Below are 24,871 nucleotides of genomic sequence, written 5' to 3' on the forward strand. Positions count from 1 at the left end.
GCTGTATCGTCATTCATTCGACCTAAATTGTGTCTCATATTACAATGGACCAACTTTGTTTCGATATGGAGATGCGGCCTATAATCTTTCTCTCCCCTTGAATTTCGAGTCTCAAATTTCAGGTGCGGCTTAGATTCGGGAAAATATTTTTTCCTTGATTTCGAGTCTCAAATTTCAGGTGCGGCTTAGATTCGAGTGCGGCTTAGATTCGAGTAAATACGGTATATCTCGCGAAGAGACCATGAGGATAAAATCAGAGAGATTAGAGCCCACACAGAAGCATACCGACAATCCTTCTTTCCACGAACAATATGAGACTGGAATAGAAGGGAGAACCGATAGAGGTACTCAGGGTACCCTCGCCCCGTCAGGTGGCTTGCGTAGTATGGATGTAGATGTGGAAGTACCTAAACTTCTGGGATGCAAGACCTTTGGTGACTACCCTGTTGTGATTGAATTGCATAACACCCATAACTTGTGTGACGGTTACATACTCAGGGATAATAGAGATAGACCCTAATGAACTACATGGAGAGTGGAAAAACATGGGTATCACAGAAGTGAACTATGAGGCGAGTCAGTGGCACTCTGGAAAAAACTGCAACATTTATTTTAACCTTCAACACTATGAAATAACCTGTCATATTCTTGCAGGCTATATACATCTTAAAGTTCAGCTATTTGTTCCCGGCTAAATACAACATAGTGGGATGCATTAAATGGCAAAGATTGGGTCATACCAACTTGGCGTGTAGTAGAATGGCTGCATGTGGAAATTGTGGAGGACCAGTTCATTAATAACATGACTCTTTTAAATTTCACATTTAATGTATGAGCTGCTTCAGGGAACACCCAGTATTAAACAGGAAGTACGGAGTTTATAATGAGAAAAGGGAAATTCAGGAGTTGAAAGTTACCAGGTGCAAGCCCTATGATGAAGCTAAAAAATTTTTAATGCTATGCAACTTCCATTGTTGGTTACTTCTTTTGTATTGGTACTTAAGAAGCATGGAGGAACAAGAGATGGGCACCATCTTACCTCTCAGGTAAGTCACTGCCCCCAAGGCAGAAGGACAAGGAAAACCATCATGAATCAAAGGTTTTCATAGGGGCTTCTATATTGTAGTGGAACTGAAATGGATACTGATCACATTTGTAAGAACTGCAGTTCCTGACCCAAGAGAGACCTTTCTGCATCTGCTTGGAAAAATTCATTTTAGTCACAAACACGCCTGCATTGAGGAGCTACCACCCATTCAGGAAGGATGATGTTACTGGAGACAGGACTAAGAGTGGCGTGGCTGTTTTGTCAATGACAGATGCTCCTCTGCTCCTGTCCCTCTTACCATGGCTGTGCAAGCAGTTTCAGTGGAAGTTCTCGTACATGCTAAGATCTGATGCAGATATACTGACAGAGCTTTTCCAGGCACTCCTGCACCCATTCTTCCTCATGGGTGTCTTCAGTGGAGTTCTGCTGCCACATGCCCCAGGGATCGGATTATCAAGCAACCCCTCCATTTATTGTGTATCTGCCTTTTTAACTCTGGTCAGATGGGACACTTTTCTACAGCTACGGGACCGTCTTCAGCCATTGGCCTTTGTTTTTGCTGCCTAGCTCTTGCAGACTTCATTTAGTGGGAAGTGGGCACATATCTGCATTCCTGTGACTGCTTTCCAATGTAGATGCTCAGCCTACTGTGATGGGGATTGCCAGGAGACTGCAAAGATTGTTGCTTCAGAGGTCAGATTGGTTTTGATACAGACAGCAGGCCGTCCTAAAGAAACAGCAGTGTACCCAGGAGATGGTGCATAGTATCACTAGTGTGATCCACGTAGTTTCCACAGATTCAATTTCCCAGTCTGGTAACCACCTCAGATGACAGCCTGTTCCTTCATGGAACAAAGAATGCCACTGAGCAGTCGGAGCCAGGTGCCGGAAGTTCTAACAGCATCCAACTGCAGAAAATTGTCCTGTCTTTAGAATTGTGAGAGTACCAGCAAAATGAGTGATAAAAAAACAGAAGAGGAATTCCTAGAAAGAAATTGTGACGTCCATTAATCGGTCCACTTCCCCTATAGGAGTTCAGGAGTTGGTAAGGATTATTTCAGGTAAGGGCGTTACACCACCTCTTATTATTGCCTTGTTGAGAAAGGAGGTCTTGGTAGACATGCTTAAAGACATGGGGTCAGGTTTTAGCTGAACACTTTTTTACAGTCGTTGCATTATCTTGACAAACTCCTTAGTTCCAGACATTCTGTCGAATTGTGGAGATGAAGAGACTTCGCTTCGTCTCGTGCAATGAGGAAATCCAGTCACCCATTCCCCATGTGTGAATTGGAATCGGATCTCTCCATAGCCAGAAACACTACTCCAAGACAGGATCAGATTCCTTTTGACAAGCTCTGTCATTTGTGCCGTGGAGCCAAAGGCGAGCTCCTGTTTTGTTTCAATCAGATCTGGTTTGATGGACTACCTTGCCACTTGGAATGAGGCAACATTAATTCCTTTATGGTAACCAACCCTAACAGTTTCTGGGGTTTAGCCATTACAAACTGTAGGGTAAGACTCTGTACACCAGGAAGCAGGAAAAGAGCAGGTGTACGAAATACATACAGCAGAACCCCAGATACCTGAGCCAACGTTAAAGGAAGTAAGAGATACAATCAACAAATTGAAAAACCATAAAGCACCAGGATCAGATTGCATAACTGCAGAATTAGTTAAAGATGGGGGACAGAAATTGGTGGAAGTAGTTCACAAAGTGATAACTAAAGTATGGAACTCGGAGATGATACCTGAAGAGTGGCAGGAGTCGATTCTGATCCCAATTTTTAAGAAAGGTGACAAAATGGATTGTAGTAATTGTAGAGGGATATCACTATTACCAGTATGTTCCAAAATTTTCTCAAATATTCTGCTAAGCAGGCTTACACCATATGCAGATGAAATTGTGGGGGATTACCAAGCTGGCTTTCAGAGGAACAGATCAACTATAGACCAAATATTCACCCTGCGTCAAATTTTGGAAAAGAAATGGGAATACAATAAACCCGTTCATAATCTTTTCATAGATTTTACAAAAGCATATGATTCAGTATTGCGATCAAAATTGTACAGAATTCTTTTGGAACTTGGAATACCAAAGAAGTATGTTAGACTTATAGAAGCGAGTTTGAAAAACACAAAAGGTAGAGTACGCATGGGGAAATTGGAGTCAGAAGAATTTGTAATAAAGAACGGACTTAAGCAGGGAGATGCCCTGTCTCTGCTACTTTTTCATTTAGTCCTAGAATATATTGTACGAATGGCAGCAGATAATTCAGAGGGTGTGGAGTTAAATGGAAATATTAAGATATTAGGGTATGCAGATGATCCAAACATCATTAGCGATAGGAAAGAATCTGTAACAGCAAATACAAATGCGTTAATCAAGGCTAGTGAAGATGTAGGTCTAAGGATAAGTGAAGACAAAACTAAATACCTGGTTACTACTAGAATGCCAACAGCAGTAGATCAGGAAATGTTAAGAGTTGGAGACATGCAGTTTGAAAAAGTGAACACATTTAAGTATCTAGGCATGGACATCACTTCGAGAAATGAGATTGAATCAACTGAAGAAGAGATTACGGGCGGGAAATGCGTGCTACTTCTCACTGAATAGATTACTTTAATCACGAATATTGCCTAGGAATTTAAAGATTAGAATATACAAAACTGTTATTCTACCAGCTATGCTGTAGGGGTGTGAGACTTGGTCTCTCACTGTGCAAAATGAAAAGCCGTTTCGAGTATTTGAAAACAAAATTTTGAGGAACATTTTCGGAGGAAAAATGGATGACATTAGTGGAGAGTGGCGAAAACTGCATAACGAAGAGGTTCACGAACTCTATTCAAGCCCTGACATAATCAGTATTATTAAATCACGTAGGCTGCGATGGGCGGGTCACGTAGTTCGAATGGATGAGGACAGGGCAGTGCGCAGAATACTGGTAGGGCACCTAGAAGGGAAACGTCCTGTGGGGAGACCGAGGCATAGATGGGAGGACAATGTGAAGGCTGATTTGAGGAGCCTAGGTACTGAAGGTTAAAGGAAGGAAGTAGCCCAAGACAGGGACAGATGGCGAAAATACATCGCTGCGGTAATGGACTCTCGAGTCCGGTATGACCAGTGAGTAAGTAAGTAAGTAAGTAAGTAAGGGTAAGACTCTAAAGTGCATGGTCGACCATCATTTTGTGTGGCTCCGCGAATGCCAACATAATCTGTGCCACTGCCAGTAAGTTTCAGGCATGACCACTCCACCCTTGAAAACTTAATTCTACATGAGGCAGCAATGCAGGAGTCTTTCTTAAGCAAAAACCATATCACCTGCGGTTTTTTACCGTGAAAAGGTGTAGGGTACCGCTTAGAAGTGCATCATCCTTCATCAACTTCATGAATCATGACTACGTGGATATCTGACTATTCTTACTCAAACCTTCCTTGAGGACAGGTGCTTCCCATATATGGCACTGATGGTACCTCGTCTCACCAATTTGATCAGGAGACTGGGGTCGCCTAGGGCAGTGTACTAAAGTATGACATTGTTTGCAGTCCCGATCGGTGGCATCTTCTTTGCATTCAGGAGCCCTAATAAATGTTCTTTGTGGATGACCTCATGATCTTCTACACTTCCTCTGATCCTTCAGTGACAACAAGGCAGCTACGGTTTACCATAAAGAGGTAGAAACTGTGGCCTATAAAGCTGGTTTTAGGCTATCAATGTAGAAGACTGCTTTTTTTTCAATTTTAACCATGATTGTTGAACTCTTAACCAACCAGAGATCACAATGTGAGATAATATATTATATTTTAAGGAGAATGTGCACTTTTTGGCCTATTACACTGACAGAAAAAAATCGCACCATCAAAAAACAATTAATGTACATAAATGAAATTTCAGGAATACATTTGTCTAGATAACATAGTTAAGTGATTAACATTGCAAGATCACAAGTTAATGTAAGCATGAGATAAGCCATTGCAAATGTGAAATGCTGGTATGTTAATAAACGGTGTAACAACCGGAACGTTGAAATCAAGCATGCAAAAGAGCATGCATTGTGTTGGGCAGGTGCTGGATATCAGTTTCTGCGATGGAATTACGTTCCTGTTGTACTTTGTCAATCAATACGTAACTGGTTAATGCTGTTTGTGGATGACGCTGGAATTGTCATCTGATGATGTCCCACATGTGCTCAATTGGAGACAGATCTGCCGATCAAGCAGGCCAAGGCAACACGTCGACACTCTGTAGAGCATGTTGGGTTCCAACAGCAGTATGTGAGAAAGTGTTACCCTGTTGGAGAACATCCTTTGGAATGCTGTTCATGAATAGCAGTAAAACGGGTCAAATCACCAGACTGACATCCAAATTTGCAGTCAGGATGCATGGGTTAACCAAGAGAGTGCTTCTGTTGTCGTACGAATTCACACCCCATAACTCAAGTTGTAGGTCCACGGTGTCTAGTACGCTGACAGGTTGGTTGCAGATCCTCAACTGACCTTCTCCTAACCACACACTGGCACTGAAGCAGAACCAAATTTCATCAGAAAACACAAGAGACCTCCACCCTACCCTCCAATGAGCCCTTGCTTGACGCCAACGAAGTTGCAAATGGTGATGGTTTGGCATGAATGGAATGCACGCTACAGGGCGACTGGCTCAAAGCTGTCCTTGAAGTAACCAGTTTGTAACGGTTCATTCTGACACAGTAGTGCCAGCTGTTGCTCAAATTGCTGCTGCCGATGCAGTAGGATGCCATAGAGCCATATGCTGGATACAGTGGTCTTCCCTCTTGGTAGTGCCACATGGCTGTTAGTAGTCCAGTCTTCTTGCGACTGCTTGTAGCCAGAGTCATGAGAATGTATAATCGTGTACAGTGGCTGCATTCTTGCCAAGTCTTCCTGGAGTATCGCAGAAGGAACATCTAGTGTGTCTAGCTCTATTACATGACCTCATTCAAACTCAGTGAGATGTTGATAGTGACATCTTTCTCACCTTACAGACATTCTTGACTAACATCAGCTCACCACGTCCAACCTCAGTGGTAACTAACACTCATGACCATATATCTAAAGCAAATCTGATTTGCATCGTGATAGTGGCGCTATTAGTGACACTCTTATGCAAGTGGTGCAAAATTTGAATAGACATCATCTTTCAGGTATAGTAACACACCTACCAGCTTTCATCTGTCACACAACTCCTTCTTGGTGTTGCAAGTTTTTCCTTCAATGTATTTGACACAAAATTAACCCGGCTCATGCACCTACAAGACTTGCTAACCAAAAGCCTCAGCTCATTGAATATTTTAGCACATGCTTCCTTCCTCAAGATGTTATATGTTGTCTGCCTTGAGGGCATTGGGATATCAATTGGAGTCACTGGACCATTCTATTTGAGTTGGTGTGCAGAGGCTGGTGACCCAACATTCCGGATTTGTCAATGCTGCCTCCTGGCACAATAGGCCCTGAATAACTTAGCATTACCTCACTCATTGACACTAAGTGCAGTGGGACACTTAAAGTTGGAGCCTCTGTTCAGGAATCGGAGGAAGAATTGCAGGGCATGATGGATAACAAGTTGAGAGCAAAACAAGGGGTTATAATGTCATGGTGTACATCCTTCCAGCTAGCTAGATGTGTTGAAGCCTGCTTAACATCTCTTTGAATAGGGCACAGCCCCTTGATTCTTCATGCCCTCCTTATAAGACTTATAGATCCAACAGTTTGTGATGCTGGTGGTATTTTGATTGAAGTTTGTCACATATTAACTGAATGTATTTTACATCATGAGAAAGACATATGATAGTTTGTTAGCAGACCCCCCTCCATTTTAAATGACTAGATTATTTTGGTGCATGTTTTGAGATTGTGCTGTGCCTGATATTTTGGCTGGCTTATCCATGTGTTATGCAAGTGATCAGCCAACCATCATTTCCAGACTTGTTGTTCCATGGCTTTTGTGGTCTGGTAATCATTTGTAGTAGTACATTTTAAGGCACGGACTCTGGTAAGTGTTCAGTTTTATGCTGTTGATTGTGTGTGCTAATATGAGAAAGAGTGAGTGAGAGCAAAATTATCTTCTCTAGCTTTTGGCATGTCTGTGTTTTTATATACTTAAACCACGGCCATTTCTTGTTGTATTTGTAATGGTGCTGACAACAACAATGTTGAATGCATTAAACAAACGGAAAACATCATTCAGGTGAAATCTGCCTCCTGGAATGTGGAGTGTATGAGGGCTGTGTGCTGTTGTGCATTGTCTTGAAAAGCAAACACATTGACAAAACAGGAAATATTGCACAACCCTCAAATTATTCTTGATGATGATAAGAGGCATCAGAGCTCTATATATGATGCCAGGCAAAAACATAATTGACTGACCCTACCTGCAGAATCTGTCATCTACCCACTAGAGATGTGTTAGAACCTGACTACCTCCATACCCTTCAACAATGATCATCAGGCACATCCTACAACTGTCGCTGAAGAGGGAGGCAAGCAGTGGAAAGGCATTGGAACCAGATGACATAACTGTAAGATTCTACAAAAATTTTGTGAAATAATGTGCTCCTCTTCTAGCAGCAGTTTATCATAGTTCGCTGGAGCAATGATAAGTACCTAGTGACTGGAGAAAAGCACAGGTCGTTATAGTTTTCAAGAAGGGCCTTAGGACAGATGTTCATAATTATAGGCCTATATCATTGACGTCAATCTGTTGTAGAATTATGAAACATATTTTTGTTCATGTATTACGACATTTTTGGAGAATGAAAATCCCCCCCCCCATAAAAATCAACATGGATTCTGCAAATGGAGATCGTGTGGGACTCAGCTCGCTCTGTTCCTCTAAGAGATCCATAGTGCTGTAGATGCCAGTGCTCAGGATGATGCTGTGTTCCTTGACTTCAGGAAGGCATTTGATATCATCCCACACTGCCATTAAGAAAAGAGAGAGAGAGAGAAGAAAAAATACAAGTGTATCAAGAGCTGGATCAGATTTGTGACTGGATTCAAGACTTCCTCTCAGGCAGAACTCAACACCTCACTCTTAACAGAACAAAAACAACAGATGTAAAAGTAATTTCTGGAGCACCCCAAAGAAGTGTGATAGGACCACTACTTTGTAAAATGTAGATGGTCTAGTAAAAAGCACTGGAAGCTCTATAAAACTGTTTGCAGATGATGTGGTTGTCTGTAAAAAGTAGTGATGCTAGAAGACGGTACCAATTTGCAGAACGGTCTACAGAGCTCTGACAGTTGACCCTGAACATTAATAAATGTAACATATTGGGCACATATAGGAAAAGTGGTTCACTGCTGTACAACTACACCATTGACGACAAATATTGGGAAACTGTAACCACTGTAAAATACCCAGGTGTAACTACACAGAGCAGCCTTAAGTGGAATGACTACACAAAACAAATACTAGGAAGACAGGCTGTGATTCATAGGAAGAATCTTTTAGGAAATGTAATTCACCCTTGAAAGAAGTGTCTTAAAAAGTGCTTATTTGATTTATTCTAGTGCATTTTTCATCAGTCTGTTATGCTTGCCAAGTAGGACTAATAGAAGAGAGAGAGAGAGAAGATCCAGTGACGAGCAGTGTTTTATATGGGCTCATCTAGTCAATGAGAGAGCAGTACAGAGATTCTCAACAAAGTCCAGTGGCAGATGCTACAAGAGAGACATCATGCAGTACAGAGAGGTTTACTATTGACATTTCTAGAGAGTCAGACAACATATTCTTCCTCCCACGTAGATGCTGCAAAATGATGATGACAAGAAAATTAGAGAATTTAGAGATAATAGAGAGGCTTATGGACAATCTCTCTTCCCATGTGTCATTCACGAGTGGAAGAGAGGGAATGAGGGATCAGTTAGTGGTGCCAGAAGTACCCTCCACCACACACTGTCAGGTGGTTTGCGGAGCATTGGTCGAGAATGTCCGGGCGCAGATATGCTCCTCCTTCAGGTCCCTTTGGAAATTAAAATGCTGCATGTACCAAATCTCAGAACACTGTATGATAAAGTTAAGCAATATGTTAATGCTTATCAGTTATTTCTCTTCCCTGAGTACTTCACTGTGCTCCTGTTCCCACTGCTGCAGTATTTCGTCTTTCACATGACGGTGGTTAATAGGAAAACTTAACTTCAGTTGTAACAACCCTATATTTAAATTATGTTGGTGTAATCTGTTGTTTACAACTAATTACCTTTTTATTTTTATTCCCCCAATATTGAAATATTTTCATTTGGAAAATCATGCATGCCTTTCAGACCTTCAGGCTATAATTTGCAGACTTATTTTCCTTTAAGAGTAAATATATTATATTCTCTTTACTCTGTTTTAGGTTATTTTCCTACATGGCCTTGGTGATACAGGGTGAGTACTAAACTGAAATTGTTTTTGTCAACTTTACAGCTAAGATTAAAACATCTTTGTCAAATTTTAATATGAATTTTAGATATTTACCAGTTTTCAACCCATCATGATACAGTATATTCCCATAATGCTCATGTCATGTGTAGCCTTGGCTCCTGTCTGAATGGCATTAAATTTTGTTTCACAGTGTGAATCACGTCTATAAATAATACACATTGAAGTCTCATAATTAAGAGAAGACAGTTTTGTATATTCACATTTGTTTCCCAGTGGTAGATGTTAACTTATTGTTTCTTTGAAACCTTGTCGTCCACAGTTGTCATATTAATATCGTTCTGTCAAAATTTTATCCGTAACTCAAAAAAGGCACCATTAAAGAACATCACCAACGAAATGCATTCACAATAATTCTTATTAATACATGTCTTTTTCACCAACTACTTAAGTTAGTTGAGAATTACTTTAATGCAAATTATAGCTAGACCCTACAAATATTGATATCAACATCACCATATTTATTATGTTTTCAAAAGTGATAAGAGAAAACAGAATAAGCTAGACAGACAAAATATTAGTCACTAGCTTGAAAGAGCAAATTGGTTTCTTTACAGTGTTGTAGATGGTGTAAAACTGGTACCAGCCAGTCAAGTGACCCTCCACTACTGATGTATGTCATGACAGTGAAGTGCTGTTTTTGTGCTAGTTGTTGGTACAGAATCAATTTAGTAAGGTGGATCTATGTGGAATTGTGACTGACTGGTAGCAAGGAGCTATCACATTCGTAATGTTCTGCTGTTTCTTTTTCTTGATATTGACTGGCAGGGAAAAGTCTGCTTGGGAACTACATTCTGCTATTATTTAATATTGCTCACCTTGTTATTTCTTCACACTCGCCAGTGCTGCTGCAGTTATTGCTGGATGTTAAGAGTACAATCCAACACCCAAATTCTCATAATAAATACAATTCTTCCCATAAACCACTTGTCATATGTTTACAGTGACCATGCTTAACAAAGTTGGTTCGTTATTTCCGAAGAGAAACACACATTAATAAGGGCTATATCCTGTGCTCATGACATCATTGGAATTGTCAAGGCAGTTCTTTCATGGCTCACAACATATCTCTAAGGCAGGATCTCAGGAAACAGAATAAAGTGCCCAACCAGCAGGTACTGCAAACTTGTGGGACTTCTATTGTTGTCCTGACTTGCAGGCATGTTGTGTCCGTCCGTTCCAGAATACGTGCACATGAATAAAACACAAATCCAAATAGCAGGTGATATCAATTCATTACTTAAAAACAATGAAAGCAATCAATTTTTGACAATGAATCTATTCAATTAAACAATTACTTAAATAAACTATTTATGATAGGGATCATCATTTGTCAATTCGGTTAATGCTTGTGCAACAAGTAGTATGTTTACAGATTCCTCCTCTGAGGTGAATGATTGTGTCGTTATTGTGAAATGCAAATAAATACTGAACCTCCAAAGTTCAAAACTAGTTTCGACCTTGTTAACTAAAAGTATCAACAGCTTGTGTGTACTCAGTGCATGATTAGATTGAATGTACTTTTCATCCCCACTGATCCACACTGAGGAGACCTTGTGGAATGCAGAACATGTCAGAAAACAAGATTACACAATAAATATTTACAAAATGAGAACAGATATGTTAATATGCCTTCCACAGATCCCAAATGAAATTGCCCTTGTGGATGAGGAATTGGGGAAGGGGTGAGGGAGGGGGTGGGGACTTAAGCATATTTGCATTTAAAAGATAATAATTTGTCACCAAACATTAAATGTTCACTACACTTAGGTACATATGATAATTCTTACCCTTTTGTAGCCACAAATCACAAAAAAAATAAGTAAATACAGTAAAAAAAATTACTGCACAAAATTTTTACACAAGTCAGATTGTACTCAAATTTACAATATGTGATATTAATAACATACTCACATCACTCAGTTCTGCCAAGAAATCACTGCTGTAATTGCATCTCCTTTGTAGTGAACATACTTATTCATGTTTATAGCATACGGAATGCCCCACAATGAATTACGAGGGGGGTTTAAAAAGTTCTCAGAATGGAATAGAAAAAAGTACTTACTTCAATGAAACTTTTTTTATTATTATTTTTTATTTTTCAATGTAGTCTCCTTGTAGATTAATGCACTTGGTCCAACGTTGTTCCAGTTCCTTGATCTCATCTCGAAATTAGTTTCTTCCAGGCCAGCAAAATAGTTGTCAACTCTGGCTATCAATTCTTCATTTGAAGTGAATCTTCGTCCACCAAGAAAAATTTTCAGTTGTGAGAAGAGATGGAAGTCTGACGGAGTCATATCAGGTGAATAAGACGGGTGTGGCAACAATGTAATTTTGCCATAGTGACGGCACATGTTTTTGATTCAGCTTCAAGAGTCATGGCACCCATCTTGTAGATAATTTTTTTCCTTTCTAATTCTTCAGTTAAAATGTGATATACCCTTTCAGATGACATCTGCCAAGCATGAGTTTTACACACTTTCAATCAACATTCCTTCATGACCATTTTGTGCACTTTCCCAATGATGTCTGGCCGACCACTGCATGGATCATCAACTAAGCTCTCCAGATCAAATTTAAATTCATTTGTCCATTTGGCAACAGCTGAATATGAAGGGGCAGAGAGAGTCCCCCAGTGTATTCTGGAAATCAGCTTGAATGTCCTTTGCTTTCATACCTTTCTTTACGAAATACTTAATCACTGCTCGAACCTCGATTCCCCCCTCCCCCTAACATCTTTGCATATCACTACACGGGAACAACAGCAGAGCCATGTCACTTCCACAGCTCTCTTCCAAGAGCACTGACGTGGCACATGTTTAAGGCAACAGTCCAATGAATATCACGTGAACAACTCGTTGCACTTTCGCTGGCCTCTCATGGTGATTCCCAGAACTTTTCAAACCACCCTCGTATAAACAATTAATCATAGGTATGTATTTGTCCTAACATCACTTTCTCTTCACGCCACTATCGGGCGATCATTTTTTTGAATATGAATACTCAGATAACAAATTTTTATTATCAGTATGGATCATTAAACAATTTTACAATATCTCTTTATATTAGTGGACTATCCATTACTAGGACATGTAGTCCATTTGACATTTTAGTCCAGTCACCCACATTTCATTTAACTAATTATTTCTTCAAGAACTCCAGATTTAGTAGCCATACTCATTACACTTTTGGAAATCTGAATAAAATCTTCTCAGTTTCCAAGCTACTTCATTTTAATAAAACTCTCAAGCTTTTGATGACTGCTGGTACTGGCATGGTATTCCAATTATTTAGGTATGATTGCAGCATCTGGCATCAGTTGGAGAGGGCCAAAATGACGCATGTGTGGAATGCCAGTTGCACAGCTCACAGCAGCTCCAGTCTGCCAATGGACCTCTGACATCAAGTGACATGAGGCACCAATGCCAAGTTTGAAACTGCCACTCCCACCTCCCTACAGGTTCTAAGCATCTGACTTCTATTTCTTTTTATGTCTAGATGTGGCACAGGCCTCTTGTGCCTGGTCCTGGAATTGCAGTGTGCTGTGTGCCTAATGCTCACACGTCGTTTCGGGCCCCTCTGATTGATGCCTGATGCTGTAATCATACCTATATAAGCTGAACACTGAGCCAGCCCTAGTAGTCAGCAGTGGCTTATTACTCTTGATGACAATGGTGGAGATAGCTATCAAGAGTTCAAGGATTAGTGTTTTATTCAAAAGGACACAGTTTGAAAATGGAAGACATTTTATTCAAAAATGTTTTGACAAGTCTCTGAGGAAACTTGGAAATCACTGGATGTGTGCTGTACCTGTAAACCCAACCATGTCACTTACTATCTGCAATAAAAATACCTCTAATACAAAACTGTAGCAAACTAGATTCACACTTCCCCTAGGAAGAGTATATGAAACTCTACAAAACTATAATGGTATATTGACACGTGTTCCAGGAAGATCATCATCCATTGTTATGAGGCTGATTCCCCGATCAGGTACTTTCATAATTTATGATACAGCTACTGAATCAGAGGAATCATGTTTCAAACAATTAACAACTCTTTGTTGTTGATCATTCTATATTCAGTTATCTATGTTTCCAACCTGAAGAACATTATACAAAACTCACACTTGCCTCACTATTATTCCATCTTTAAGGTACCATATGGAACAAAGTAGTAAATTCAGGTAAATTCATCTACTTTGCCATTTTGGAGGAACCTCGACATTAACAGTACTGACTTATGTAGTAACCGTCAACATACATCTCTTTCTGCAGAAAGATTCTCTCTACATCATTATTTAACTCTACACAATGATAGTGTCCCTATTTAAGTTTTTCTTTTTTTCCCATTTATAGATCATCCTTTCCCTCTAAGTGCACCTATACTTTCCAATGCACCATACATACATACATACATGTGAAGGTACAATATCCCATCAATATCTTGCATAGCTGTACCTTGTCGTTCTATACATATATCGAGTTAACATACTCCTGCTATATTCATACCTGGTTTATAATCTGCCTTCTTCGCTGTTTTCATTGTACTACTCTGTAAACAATTGTGACTTACCTATATAATACTGTAAATCTGAAGGCCCTCCTGTTCTATGTTTCATCAATCGTATCTGGATGTTAGCCCGTCAGATTTACTCTTGTTAGCTAAGGGTATATCCTCTTAGTTCCCATGTCAAAAGTGACGTAGCTAACAACTAACAACCTGTACTATGTAGAAGGAACAACTCACCTAGGTTTTGCAGCCCTTCTGCAGACCTGTGTTTGATAAGTTCTGTTGTTTGCCAAATACAGATGTCTGTCTTTTGTTACATTTAATTCACACTGTGTACGCATTAGTTATCCTATTGTGTTGCTTATAAAATATAGGCTACTTGGAAGTAAATAATTTAAAAATGATAGGGAAAAGGTTAAGAAACTGCTATACAGAAATCTAAAACTGAAGGAATGTAGTAGACAACTCAATACCTAGTGGGTGTCCGTCTGCTAAATTCACACAGAATGTGAATTTGTCAGGCACATTTCTTGGGACACAAATCTTTGGTCATGTCTGTATTATACAGCGAGCACTGTTTGGCAGGGCGTGCAAGGACTAGAGACGCTTACGCACAGTCGGGATGGTGGAAAGTAAAAAAAGGAGAGGAGCAGAAAAGGGGGGGGGGGGAGCAGGGAAGGGGAAAGGATGGACAGGTGCATTGGCAGAGATTGACACGTAGTAAAGAGGATGAGGGAATATGAGATGGGAGAAGTTGATGGGATGAGGGGCAGAAACTGTTGTGTGGAGGGTGGGGTGCAGTAGGTTATCATAGGTTGAATCTGTGATAATTTCAAGAGCGAAGAATGTAATGTAAGAATAACAGACTTTTCTTTACCATTCGAAGGGTCTATTAAGAAAACATGTGGAGTTCCTAAAATTTTTCATAGAACTTCATAATGGAGGAAAAACTTCCCTGTTTCTTTCTTTGATGGTAAACTGGGATGAAAAGCTTTTACTATCACCACGTCATCCAGCTTAAAATTTGGTGCACTTGCTTTAAAATTATGTTCTTGCACCCAACATTGTGTTTTTTTTTTCCCTACCTTTCATTGTGAATCACTATTTGTTACCTCCCTTATTTCTGCTCAGGATAAGCTCTCACAACTTTTCTCCTATTAAATTTTTGTTAAACACTTCTACCCTAATTAGGTAACTCATTAAAGATAACTGGAATCTCTGAGATCATCTGCACCCAAACCACGTACTTCATAGAAAAATACATATGACATAATCTTCATACGTTTCATTATTCTTGCAGATGGGCTATATTGTGGGTGATAGTTTGGAATAAGTATATTTTCCCACCTTCCCATGGTAAAAACTCTTTGAAAGTATTACTTATAAACTGTGTCACACTATCAGTGAGTAAGCGATTTGGTTTGCATACATCTGCGAAACAGTTTCTTAGGATGTTGATTGCGGTATTTTTATTTGCTAATTTAATTGGGATATAGGTTTACATATTTTGACATACATTCTGTCAAGACTAAAATATAAGAAACACCACCTACATCATGTAATGTGTTAATGATTACTGGATAAAAAGAATAATTTATTTGGCTATTATTTTTTTTAACCTTCTGACAAAGAACACATCTTAACACACATTTTATTTCTCTCCTCAGATTTTAAAAACAATAAAACTTTTTCATGTGTTGAATAGTGGTATAAAATACCTGGGCATTTATAAATTGTGGCAGATACCCAGAATAAATGCCTGGGCAAATGCCCACAATTCATAAATGCCTAGGCATTGATATTTATAAGCCCAGGAATTTACACATTTTAAAGATTAACTGAGCAGTGGTGCTTACAAAAATCTTAAGCTGATATTTTGTATTGGAAAAGGTGTTTAGCAGCACTACTTCTTTAGTGGTTGCATAACCAAATTGGAATAGCTGCTTGAGAGTTAGGGGAGAGTTATTAGGGGAAATAAATTCAACTTTAAACACAACTTTTTGTGTGTTTTATGAGGTCGAGGTCGCTCCTTGGGATAGTGCACACTAAAAAAAAATTTATATGATGATTTTTATCTTCCTGAGAGTGGGGATCCACTCCTTCCCACACAAATTGTCTGGACCAAATTCCTTAAGCAAAGTTCTCTCTCACTTGAAAAACATTTAGTCCAGTATTCTTTGTTGTACCACAAACAAAACTTACTGCATCCTACATTCAGGGTACTTTACTGTACTGCTGGATCTAGAAGATTAGCTGCAAGGTGGGTGTCGATTTTTTTTATTAAATCCTTTTTACGTTAATGTTCTTATTTTATCTTAACAGGAGTGCAGTCATACAAAAGTCGATAAAGAAAGGAGCAGAATAGAAAACTAGTCTGTCTCAAATGTTGTTACATATGACACTAAAGCATTCCCTCTCCCCACACTGAAAACAGTTTAGCATTTAAGAATACATTTATCATCAACAAACACATGCCATCTGTTTAACACATTCAGTAATGATTTTGCTATCAATAATCATTCTTCAGTAAGATTTGACACAAATTATAAAATGTGTTATATTACAAAGCAGTGAACTAAGGACAATACTTCTTTTATACTGGCGTATCACTACACAGCTGTTCAGTGTGTGTGTGTGTGTGTGTGTGTGTGTGTGTGTGTGTGTGTGTGTGTGTGTGTGTGTGTGAGAGAGAGAGAGAGAGAGAGAGAGAGAGAGAGAGAGAGAGCGCACGCAGCAGAGAGATATTGAGATTGAAGAGTAGAACTGTTAACATTTTAAATGAAAACTGGCTGTCAGCAAATTGTGCCCTTCCATGGTACAGCATGTTGGAATGCTAGTAACAAAAAAAAGATGCTCCTCTCTTCTTTCCATTCACTATAAGCAATGAAGGCAAGGAATGTTATACTTAGATTTAAGTGTATACATTTAATAACTTTTTAATATCGGGAGTATCGCACCCATCACTTATTTTAATTGATAAATAATATATTCTAGCAGCAAGAACTTTAAAAAATACTTTTTATGTAAATGCCCAGATTTTAGGAATTTAAAACTGCGTTGGGCAAATTCCCAGGCAAATACTAATTTGTAAATGTCCTACCCACTGGGCATTTGCCCGCCCCAAATTACTAGCATTGATTGCACTTCCACATACCAAACTGTCCATATCCCCTGTGAATAAGCCAAATTAGATCCTCTACTACTATTGTAAGTATACAGAACTTCCAGTGACGACTTTTCATGCTGCCTCCAAAATAGTGTAACCCCTTTAAAGAACCATTTCTTCTTATCTTCTCGTGCCAAGGTAGCTTCTGTAAGTTGTTCTGTTACTTTCTCAAAATATTCACCAGTTTACAATTCATCTTGTATTTTTCTAGCCAACATTCTTACTCATTCATATAACTTATGGATAAAAAAAGATATTCTAAATACAACAGCAGGACCTTCTGTTTCACCTCCTGTATTCATTGCCACTGGTTGTGAAAGTGCATAAAGTGCATCTGGCACTAGGTTTTGTGAACATTTCACTAATCTACTCTGTAATTGCCCCCCCCCCCCCCCCCCCTCTCCCGCATGAAAAATGGCGAGGCCTGATCAGTATACATTTCAGTCTATGAACCCCAAATAACGGTTTGAAATTTTTCTTGACCCCAGACTGTGGACAACAGTTTTTTTTTGGTAGCTGTATAATTTAATTCATGTTTGTTAAGATGTCTACCAGCAAAAGCGACTGTATTACATTCTCCCTCATTGGGATCCCATTCTTCTTGAAACAATTCCTGCCCAAGCCGCTGTTCTGATGCATCTGTTGCCAGCTTAAAGGATTGATGCATTGTAGGAGGACTCAAAATTTTAGCTTGCAGCAAAGCTTGCTTAATATTATTAAATGCTTCCATTGTGCCTTCATCCCACATCATATGGACAGTTGCTTCAAAAAGATTCAAGAGTCATTAACCGTTTGTAGATTGACCTTTTACAAAATGCCTATAGAAGCCGGCTAATCCTGGAAATGTATGTAATTGTTTTACATCGTTTGCAGCTGGGCAGTCTTTTATTGCCTGAATTTGTTCCGAATCAGGATGTATCCCTTTCACTTCTGCAATATGCCCTAAAAACTTTAATTCTTCTGTCCTAAAATGCAATTTACATAGTTTTATTGTTGTGCCACTCTTCCCATCTTTTTAATGTAATAAGCAGGGTGCAATGTTCCTACCAGGTTTTAGAAACCAATAGATCATCCACATATATTATTAGTTCCTGTATTAAGTCGTTACCCAAAGTTTCGTCTATGGTCCATCTGAAAACTGCTACAGATATATTTAAACCAAAAGGAAGTACCCTAAACTGATAAGTCTTAACCATCGAACAAGAATGCCATACATGGCCTAGTACCCAGCTGTCAGGTCTATCAAACTAAAAGCTTTGCCTGTTCCTACTTTATAGTAATTATTCTATACTAACAGATCTACACAGCTTTATATCTCTTACTCTTTAACTATGTTTATTTGAAGTCTGAGTGTCTTAATAGCAAATGAACACCCTGTTCAGTTTTCTGTATGAACTCAGGCTATGTTGTATAATACCGTTGTCAATAATTCTCTATATTTCTTCTTGCACCACTATTCAAATACTCTTAGGAATAGCATACAATTTGCACAAAAAAATTGTCTTTTCTCTTAAACATACAAGTATAATCACCAATCGCTCCCAGTTTATTCAAAAATACCCCTTAATATTTCAGTGATACAGTAGAAGCCCGATATAACGTGGTTGCCAAGGAACATGCTTTACCCTTGGGTTACAGCGTACCTGCAGCATATTGAGAGTTAGCATGGAAAGTTAGGAAGAACATGTAATGCAATATTATACATACTGTACTAACTGTATTTAATTTTAAGAACATTACAAGTAAAACATTTCAGAAACTCGCCAAATGGGGTACAGCAGTCAGACAAACTTCCCCCAAACGTCAACCAAACAATAATGAGAGTTTCAATATGGTATAAAAAGTACACTATGAAATATGGTACGATAATTTACAACAGTGGCTGAAAGCTACAGTACATCATTATTCTTCTGCTTTAAAGAAGTCGGTTAGCTTTCTGTGGCGGGTCATTTCATGCAGTTTCTTCAGTGTGTATTGCTTTTAACTCATTGGATGTGACTACTGAATTTGGTTTGGTTCACTTTGTCACTCCATCCACGTAATAACTTTATTTATACTATCCAATATTCCTTGTGTACTGGGCACATAACTAGATTTTCTTCTTCAGCTTTGTCAACATGTCGTCCAATCATTCTTTGAATTCCTATATGTGACTTTTAATGATAATAGGTTTACGTGATTGAAGCATCTTGGTCTTTTACTTTTACTTATATAAAGAGGTTTCAGCTTATGGTTGCCCAATTTATTTGTGGCAAAAAAGAGGGTTATTCTGTCTTTCTTCATTTTTAAACCCGTCTTGTTTCTTGATTTGTCTTGATTTGTATATCGTGAGACCTGTTTAGAAGCAATCAATAATAAAGTGCCGAAGCAATCAATAATAAAGTGCCATTTCATTGCAGTTGCACACTTCATGACCAATTAAATTTTCATCTTCCATTACTTTGTGTAGAACTTCAGGAACCTGTGAAGCAGATTCACTGCCACATGACCTTGCTTGTCCTTTAACAGTCGTTTGGCGAATTCAATTATAACATTTCCATCTTGAAAACCATCTGTTGGAGGCTATAAAATATTTGTTTTCATGTAAATCAAAGTGAAATTTTTCAGCTTGGGCTTTAATAATTGCCACAGAAATTGGCACACATTCACTTATCTTTTTTAAAGATAAGGCATTCATCATGTTGACTGTCTTTTTCCTATTTTGGTCCTTTTTCTGCCATTTTCGCATCACTTTCAACTGCGTTTACAAAAGTTCTAAGTTTATTTACTTCTTTCACCCATCCCACGATTGTTCCTTCAGGTACACCACACTCGCATAATAAATGCTTTAGTTTCGTCAGTCTTCACACAGTCCATAATTTTTAGTTTATCACTCACAGAATACACTTTCTATTCTGTGAAACACAGAAATCTAGAGAATGAATGAATAATTTATGATCCACATGATGGTTGTGCTCATTTCGATTATTGCCAGGCACTGTTGCCCAACCACTTCATTGACTGTATCAGAATGTTAACATAAGATGTGTATTCATAGCTTCAGTCAAGCAACAATACTGGTTTGTTGATAAGCCAAACCAAAGGTTGAGTTTGCGTCAATCTGTTTTGGTTATTGTTTAGAAAGCGTGGACATTGCAGCAGTAAACTGCACTGCAGAAAGGCTACATGCAAACACTAATAAGATTTTTTCAAGTTTTTTGAAATATACCGAGAGTGCAAAATTCATTCATAAATGATGCTGTATTTTTTGGGTACGTCGTCACAGTAATTGAGACTTGATGAATTTTTGTGAGGGGTGAACCGTGCAGCAGTATGTCATTTACAAAAGTTTTACCCAGCTGGAACAGTGTTTCCCAGCGTCCCCCAGTGTGCTGTCTAAGGTCAACTTTTGCATGATCCTTAGCTTACCCAGTAAATGTTGCATTTATGAATATGTGAGTCCTATTGTATCCATCCCTTAAAGAGTTCCCTTGTCAGGCTGGTCACTAATATTAAAAGCACTTTTCCTCTTTCTTCTCTTAACTTCACCCCCTTCAGAGGAAGTGTTGCCATCACCAGTGGCAATGAATATGCTTCCTTCAGAAACAAGTGCATCTGTAATGCTTCTTTAGCCCTAACATCTGCAATATAATTAAAATTATCAATAGCTGTCATGCCTCCTTCACGGTATTTACAACAAAATTACAGTGAGCAGTTGTCGTTGTATTACACACAAATCATTGACACATCTAGTTTCCTGTACATGCACATACAGGAATACACCTAAGTCAGGTGCTATTGCCTGCATTTAACACCTATCAACCACTAGTGGGGTAGATACCACTGCACCTACATCAATATCAGCTAAATTGTTATTGCCACACTCGTTTGTCTCACTACAGCACGCATCTTCTTTGTATGGCAGTACAGCCGGCTTGGTCTCTGAATTCTCAAGAGATATTAGAGCTACTAATCCTACATTATATTCCTTAATTTTCACAATCTTACTATCTTCTGCAGTGGCTAAACTCCCAAAATTAACACCTTTTTTCCTGGCTGTTTCTTTTGTTTGATATATCCCTATGCCTGCAGCAGTTTACACGTGGATCGTGTGTCTTCTCTGCACGTCTAACCATCCTCTCTTCATTTTCCGTGTTTCATATATATAAAATTATTGACAGGATTAACTGTGCCAGTGGTAATTGAACGTATTGTGATAGCCATTAAACTGGACAAAGCCCTGTCCCCTCTTACAACCTCCAGCTGCTTTTGCTTATTAGTATTATCTGCTCTCAGCTGAGCTAACTAAACTGCCAAAGCTTGTAAAATTTCACTTGTGTTTCTGACTCTGACATTGTGGAACCTTTACCATCACAGCACAATAGGAGAGTGCCCTACTAATAGAGTACAAACTAAAATATGTTTTACAAACCCTCAGATCATTTTTTCAGCCTGTTTGCCACAAACTACACATGAAGACAGAACTACAAATCAGACCATCCACTCACAGTTACATTTGTAGGAAAAAGGGGGAGGCAGTTACTGTGGTCTTAATGCTGCCGATGTTGTCCTCAGTCCAATTGCAGTCAGGAGTCCTGTTCAATGCTCTTTGTTTGTGGATGGCTTCGCAATCTTCTACACCTTTTCTGATGTTACAAGAACAATGAGGCAACGTTGGCTGACCATCAGGAGGCTAGAAGCTTGGATCAATAAAACTGGGTTTGGGTTCTCACCAGAGAAGATTGTGTGTCAGTTTTATCCTTGCTCATCGAAGTTTTAAGGAACCAGAGCTCACAATGGGGGATAATACTTTACACTTTAATGTCACTGTGTGCTTTGTTGTCTACTATTTAACTCGAAAAGACTTGTCAAGAAAGGGCTTCAGGTCATTGAATATTTTGAAATGCCCCAGCAGAAAGGCCTGAGGAACTGAAAGATCACATCTCCTGCAGTTTTATGGGGCAGTTGTCAGATCACAGATTACAGCAACTGTGTTTATAGATCACTACAGTTTCCAACCTCAAGATGTTAAATGTTGTCCATCATTGGGGCATTTGGATGTCAACTGAAGCCTTTCGGATCAGTCCAGCTCATAGTCTGTTTGCTGGGGCTGGTGAACCACCACTCTGGATTCAGTGGCACCTCCTCCTGGCTCGACATGCCCTGAAAATCTCAGGTGCTGCGTTAGTCATTGGTATTTTGTGGGGTAATCCATCCTAACTCTTAAGCAACTGTTAAGGAATTGGTTCCATGTGACATTGTCATTCGGGATACATGCTACTGACAGTCTCAAGGATCTAGATATGTCGGACCTCTCTTTATACAGCCAAGGATGGAATAAATTACCTCCTTGGTATTTTCAGAGACCCAAAGTGATTTTAATCTTGACATGGTCCTAGAAAACTTGTGCCATATTCTAATGAGTATGTAATATGGTTCAAGAGTAAATCAAAGAAAGACAAAGTTAATGAGAACTAGCAGAAATGAGAACAGCGAGAAACCTAACATCAGAATTGGGGGTCTTGAAGTTGACCAAGTTGAGGAATTCTGCTACCTAGGCAGCAAAACAACCGATGATGGGTGGAGCATGGAGGACATAAAAAGCAGACAAGCATAGGGAAAGATAGCATTCCTGCCCAAGTGAAGTCTACTGGTATCAAACATAGGCCTTAATTAGAGGAAGAAATTCCGGAGAATGTACGTTTGAAGTACATCATTGTATGTTTGTAAATCATGGACAGTGGGAAAACTGGAACAGAAAATAATTGAAGCATTCAATATTTGGTGCTACAGAGGAACGTTGAAAATTATGTTGACTGATAAGGTAAGAAATGAAGAGGTTCTCCATGGAATTAGTGAGGATAGGAAAGAAATGTATGGAAAACACAGACAAGAAGGTACAAGATTGTGGAACATGTGTTCAGACATCCGGGAATTTCCATGGTACTAGAGGGAGCTGTAGAGGATGACAGAGATTTGAACATATCCAGCAGAAAATTGAGGACGTACGTTGCAAGAACTACTCAGAGATGAAAAAGTTGACACAGGAGAGGAGTTCATGGCAGGCCACGTCAAACCAGTCAGAAGACTGGTCACTAAAAAAAAAAAATCATCATTGTTTATGTGGATGGCTTCCTAGCAACAGAATGACTCAGTTGTTTAGCTGTTTTCCCCGACATGTTTTTCAAAGTATGCCTTCAGGAACAATTTACAAATTGTCGTACAGAATTACATGGTGTTATGGTGGCACTAGAGTGGATTCACAGGCATCAGAGTACAAGATTTCTCATCTTGTTTTGACTCGCCAGTGCACGAAAAGTGTCCACCAAATGTACCGGGTGATCAAAAAGTCAGTATAAATTTGAAAACTGAATAAATCATGGAATAATGTAGATAGAGAGGTACTAATTGACACACATGCTTGGAATGATATGGGGTTTCATTAGAACCAAAAAAATACAAAAGTTCAAAAAAATGTCTGACAGATGGTGCTTCATCTGATCAGAGTAGCAATAATTAGCATAACAAAGTAAGACAAAGCATAGATGATTTCTTTACAGGAAATGCTCAGTATGTCCACCATCATTCTTCGACAATAGGTGTAATCGAGGAATAATGTTGTGAACAGCACTGTAAATCATGTCCGGAGTTATGGTGATGCATTGGCATCAGATGTTGTCTTTCAGCATCCCTAGAGATTTCAGTTATCACGATACACTTGCGACTTCAGGTAACCCCAAAGCCAATAATCGCACCGACTGAGGTCTGGGGATCTGGGAGGCCAAGCATGATGAAAATGGCGGCTGAGCACACGATCATCACCAAACAACGCGCGCAAGAGATCTTTCATGCGTCTAGCAATATGGGGTGGAGCGCCATCCTGCATAAAAATCGTACGTTCCAGCAGGTGTTTATCAGCCAGGCTGGGGATGATGTGATTCTGTAACATATCGGCGTACCTCTCACTCGTCACGGTAGCAGTTACAAAACCAGAATCGCACATTTCCGCGAAAAAAAAAAGGCCTGATAACGGTAGATGTGGGAAATTGAACGCATACCGTGACTTTCTCGTCATGCAATGGAGTTTCCACATCAGTTCTAGGATTTTCGGTAGCCCCAATTCTGCAGTTGTGGGCGTTGACAGACCCTCAGAGCGTGAAATGAGCTTCATCGGTCCACGACATGATACTCAACCAATCGTCATCTTCCACCATCTTTTGAAATGCCCACACCGCAAATGCCCTCTGCTTCACTAAATCGCCAGGTAACAGTTCATGATGGCGATGGATTTTGTACGGATAGCATCGGAGGGTACGCCTAAGTGCCAACTAAACAGTAGTGTATGGAATGCCGGTGCGACTGTATGAGTGCTGACTTCCCCGTACATAGACGAACATGCTACAGTCTCCATTTCTTCCTGAACTGTCTCAGCAGCATTACGCCTTGTGCTCGATCGGCCACTACGGGGTCTATCGTCTAAACAACCTGTGGCTTCGAACTTCGAAATCATTCTCGCCACAGCTGCATTTGTCAACGGACCTTTACCCATTCGAATCCCCTTCCTATGGTGATAGGATGGTAACGCTTAACTAGCACATTCCCCATTCTGATTATAAAGCTTCACTAAAAGCGCCTTTTCAGGTAACGTGATCATGCTGTGACTGCTGGTGCATCTGATTCTCTCTCTCATTACAGCTCCTTTTATACACGATTGTCATGAGCAGTCAC

The 24,871-nt window shown here is 39.4% G+C and overlaps 1 protein-coding gene across 3 annotated transcripts in view; it reads left to right on the plus strand.

The window, feature by feature from the left end:
* Positions 1-24,871, plus strand: part of LOC124787689 (acyl-protein thioesterase 1) — a 148,831-nt gene that overhangs the window by 11,993 nt on the left and 111,967 nt on the right. For all 3 annotated transcript variants that reach the window (XR_007015991.1, XR_007015990.1, XM_047254516.1), the window contains exon 2: positions 9,401-9,432. Coding sequence is in view for 1 of the 3 variants with exons in the window: in XM_047254516.1 (XP_047110472.1) it covers positions 9,401-9,432 (32 nt within the window). In the remaining 2 variants the exon portion in view is untranslated. The remainder of the gene's footprint in view (positions 1-9,400; positions 9,433-24,871) is intronic.

Source organism: Schistocerca piceifrons, chromosome 3, assembly GCF_021461385.2.
Source record: "Schistocerca piceifrons isolate TAMUIC-IGC-003096 chromosome 3, iqSchPice1.1, whole genome shotgun sequence".
NCBI classification, from domain to species: domain Eukaryota; kingdom Metazoa; phylum Arthropoda; class Insecta; order Orthoptera; family Acrididae; genus Schistocerca; species Schistocerca piceifrons.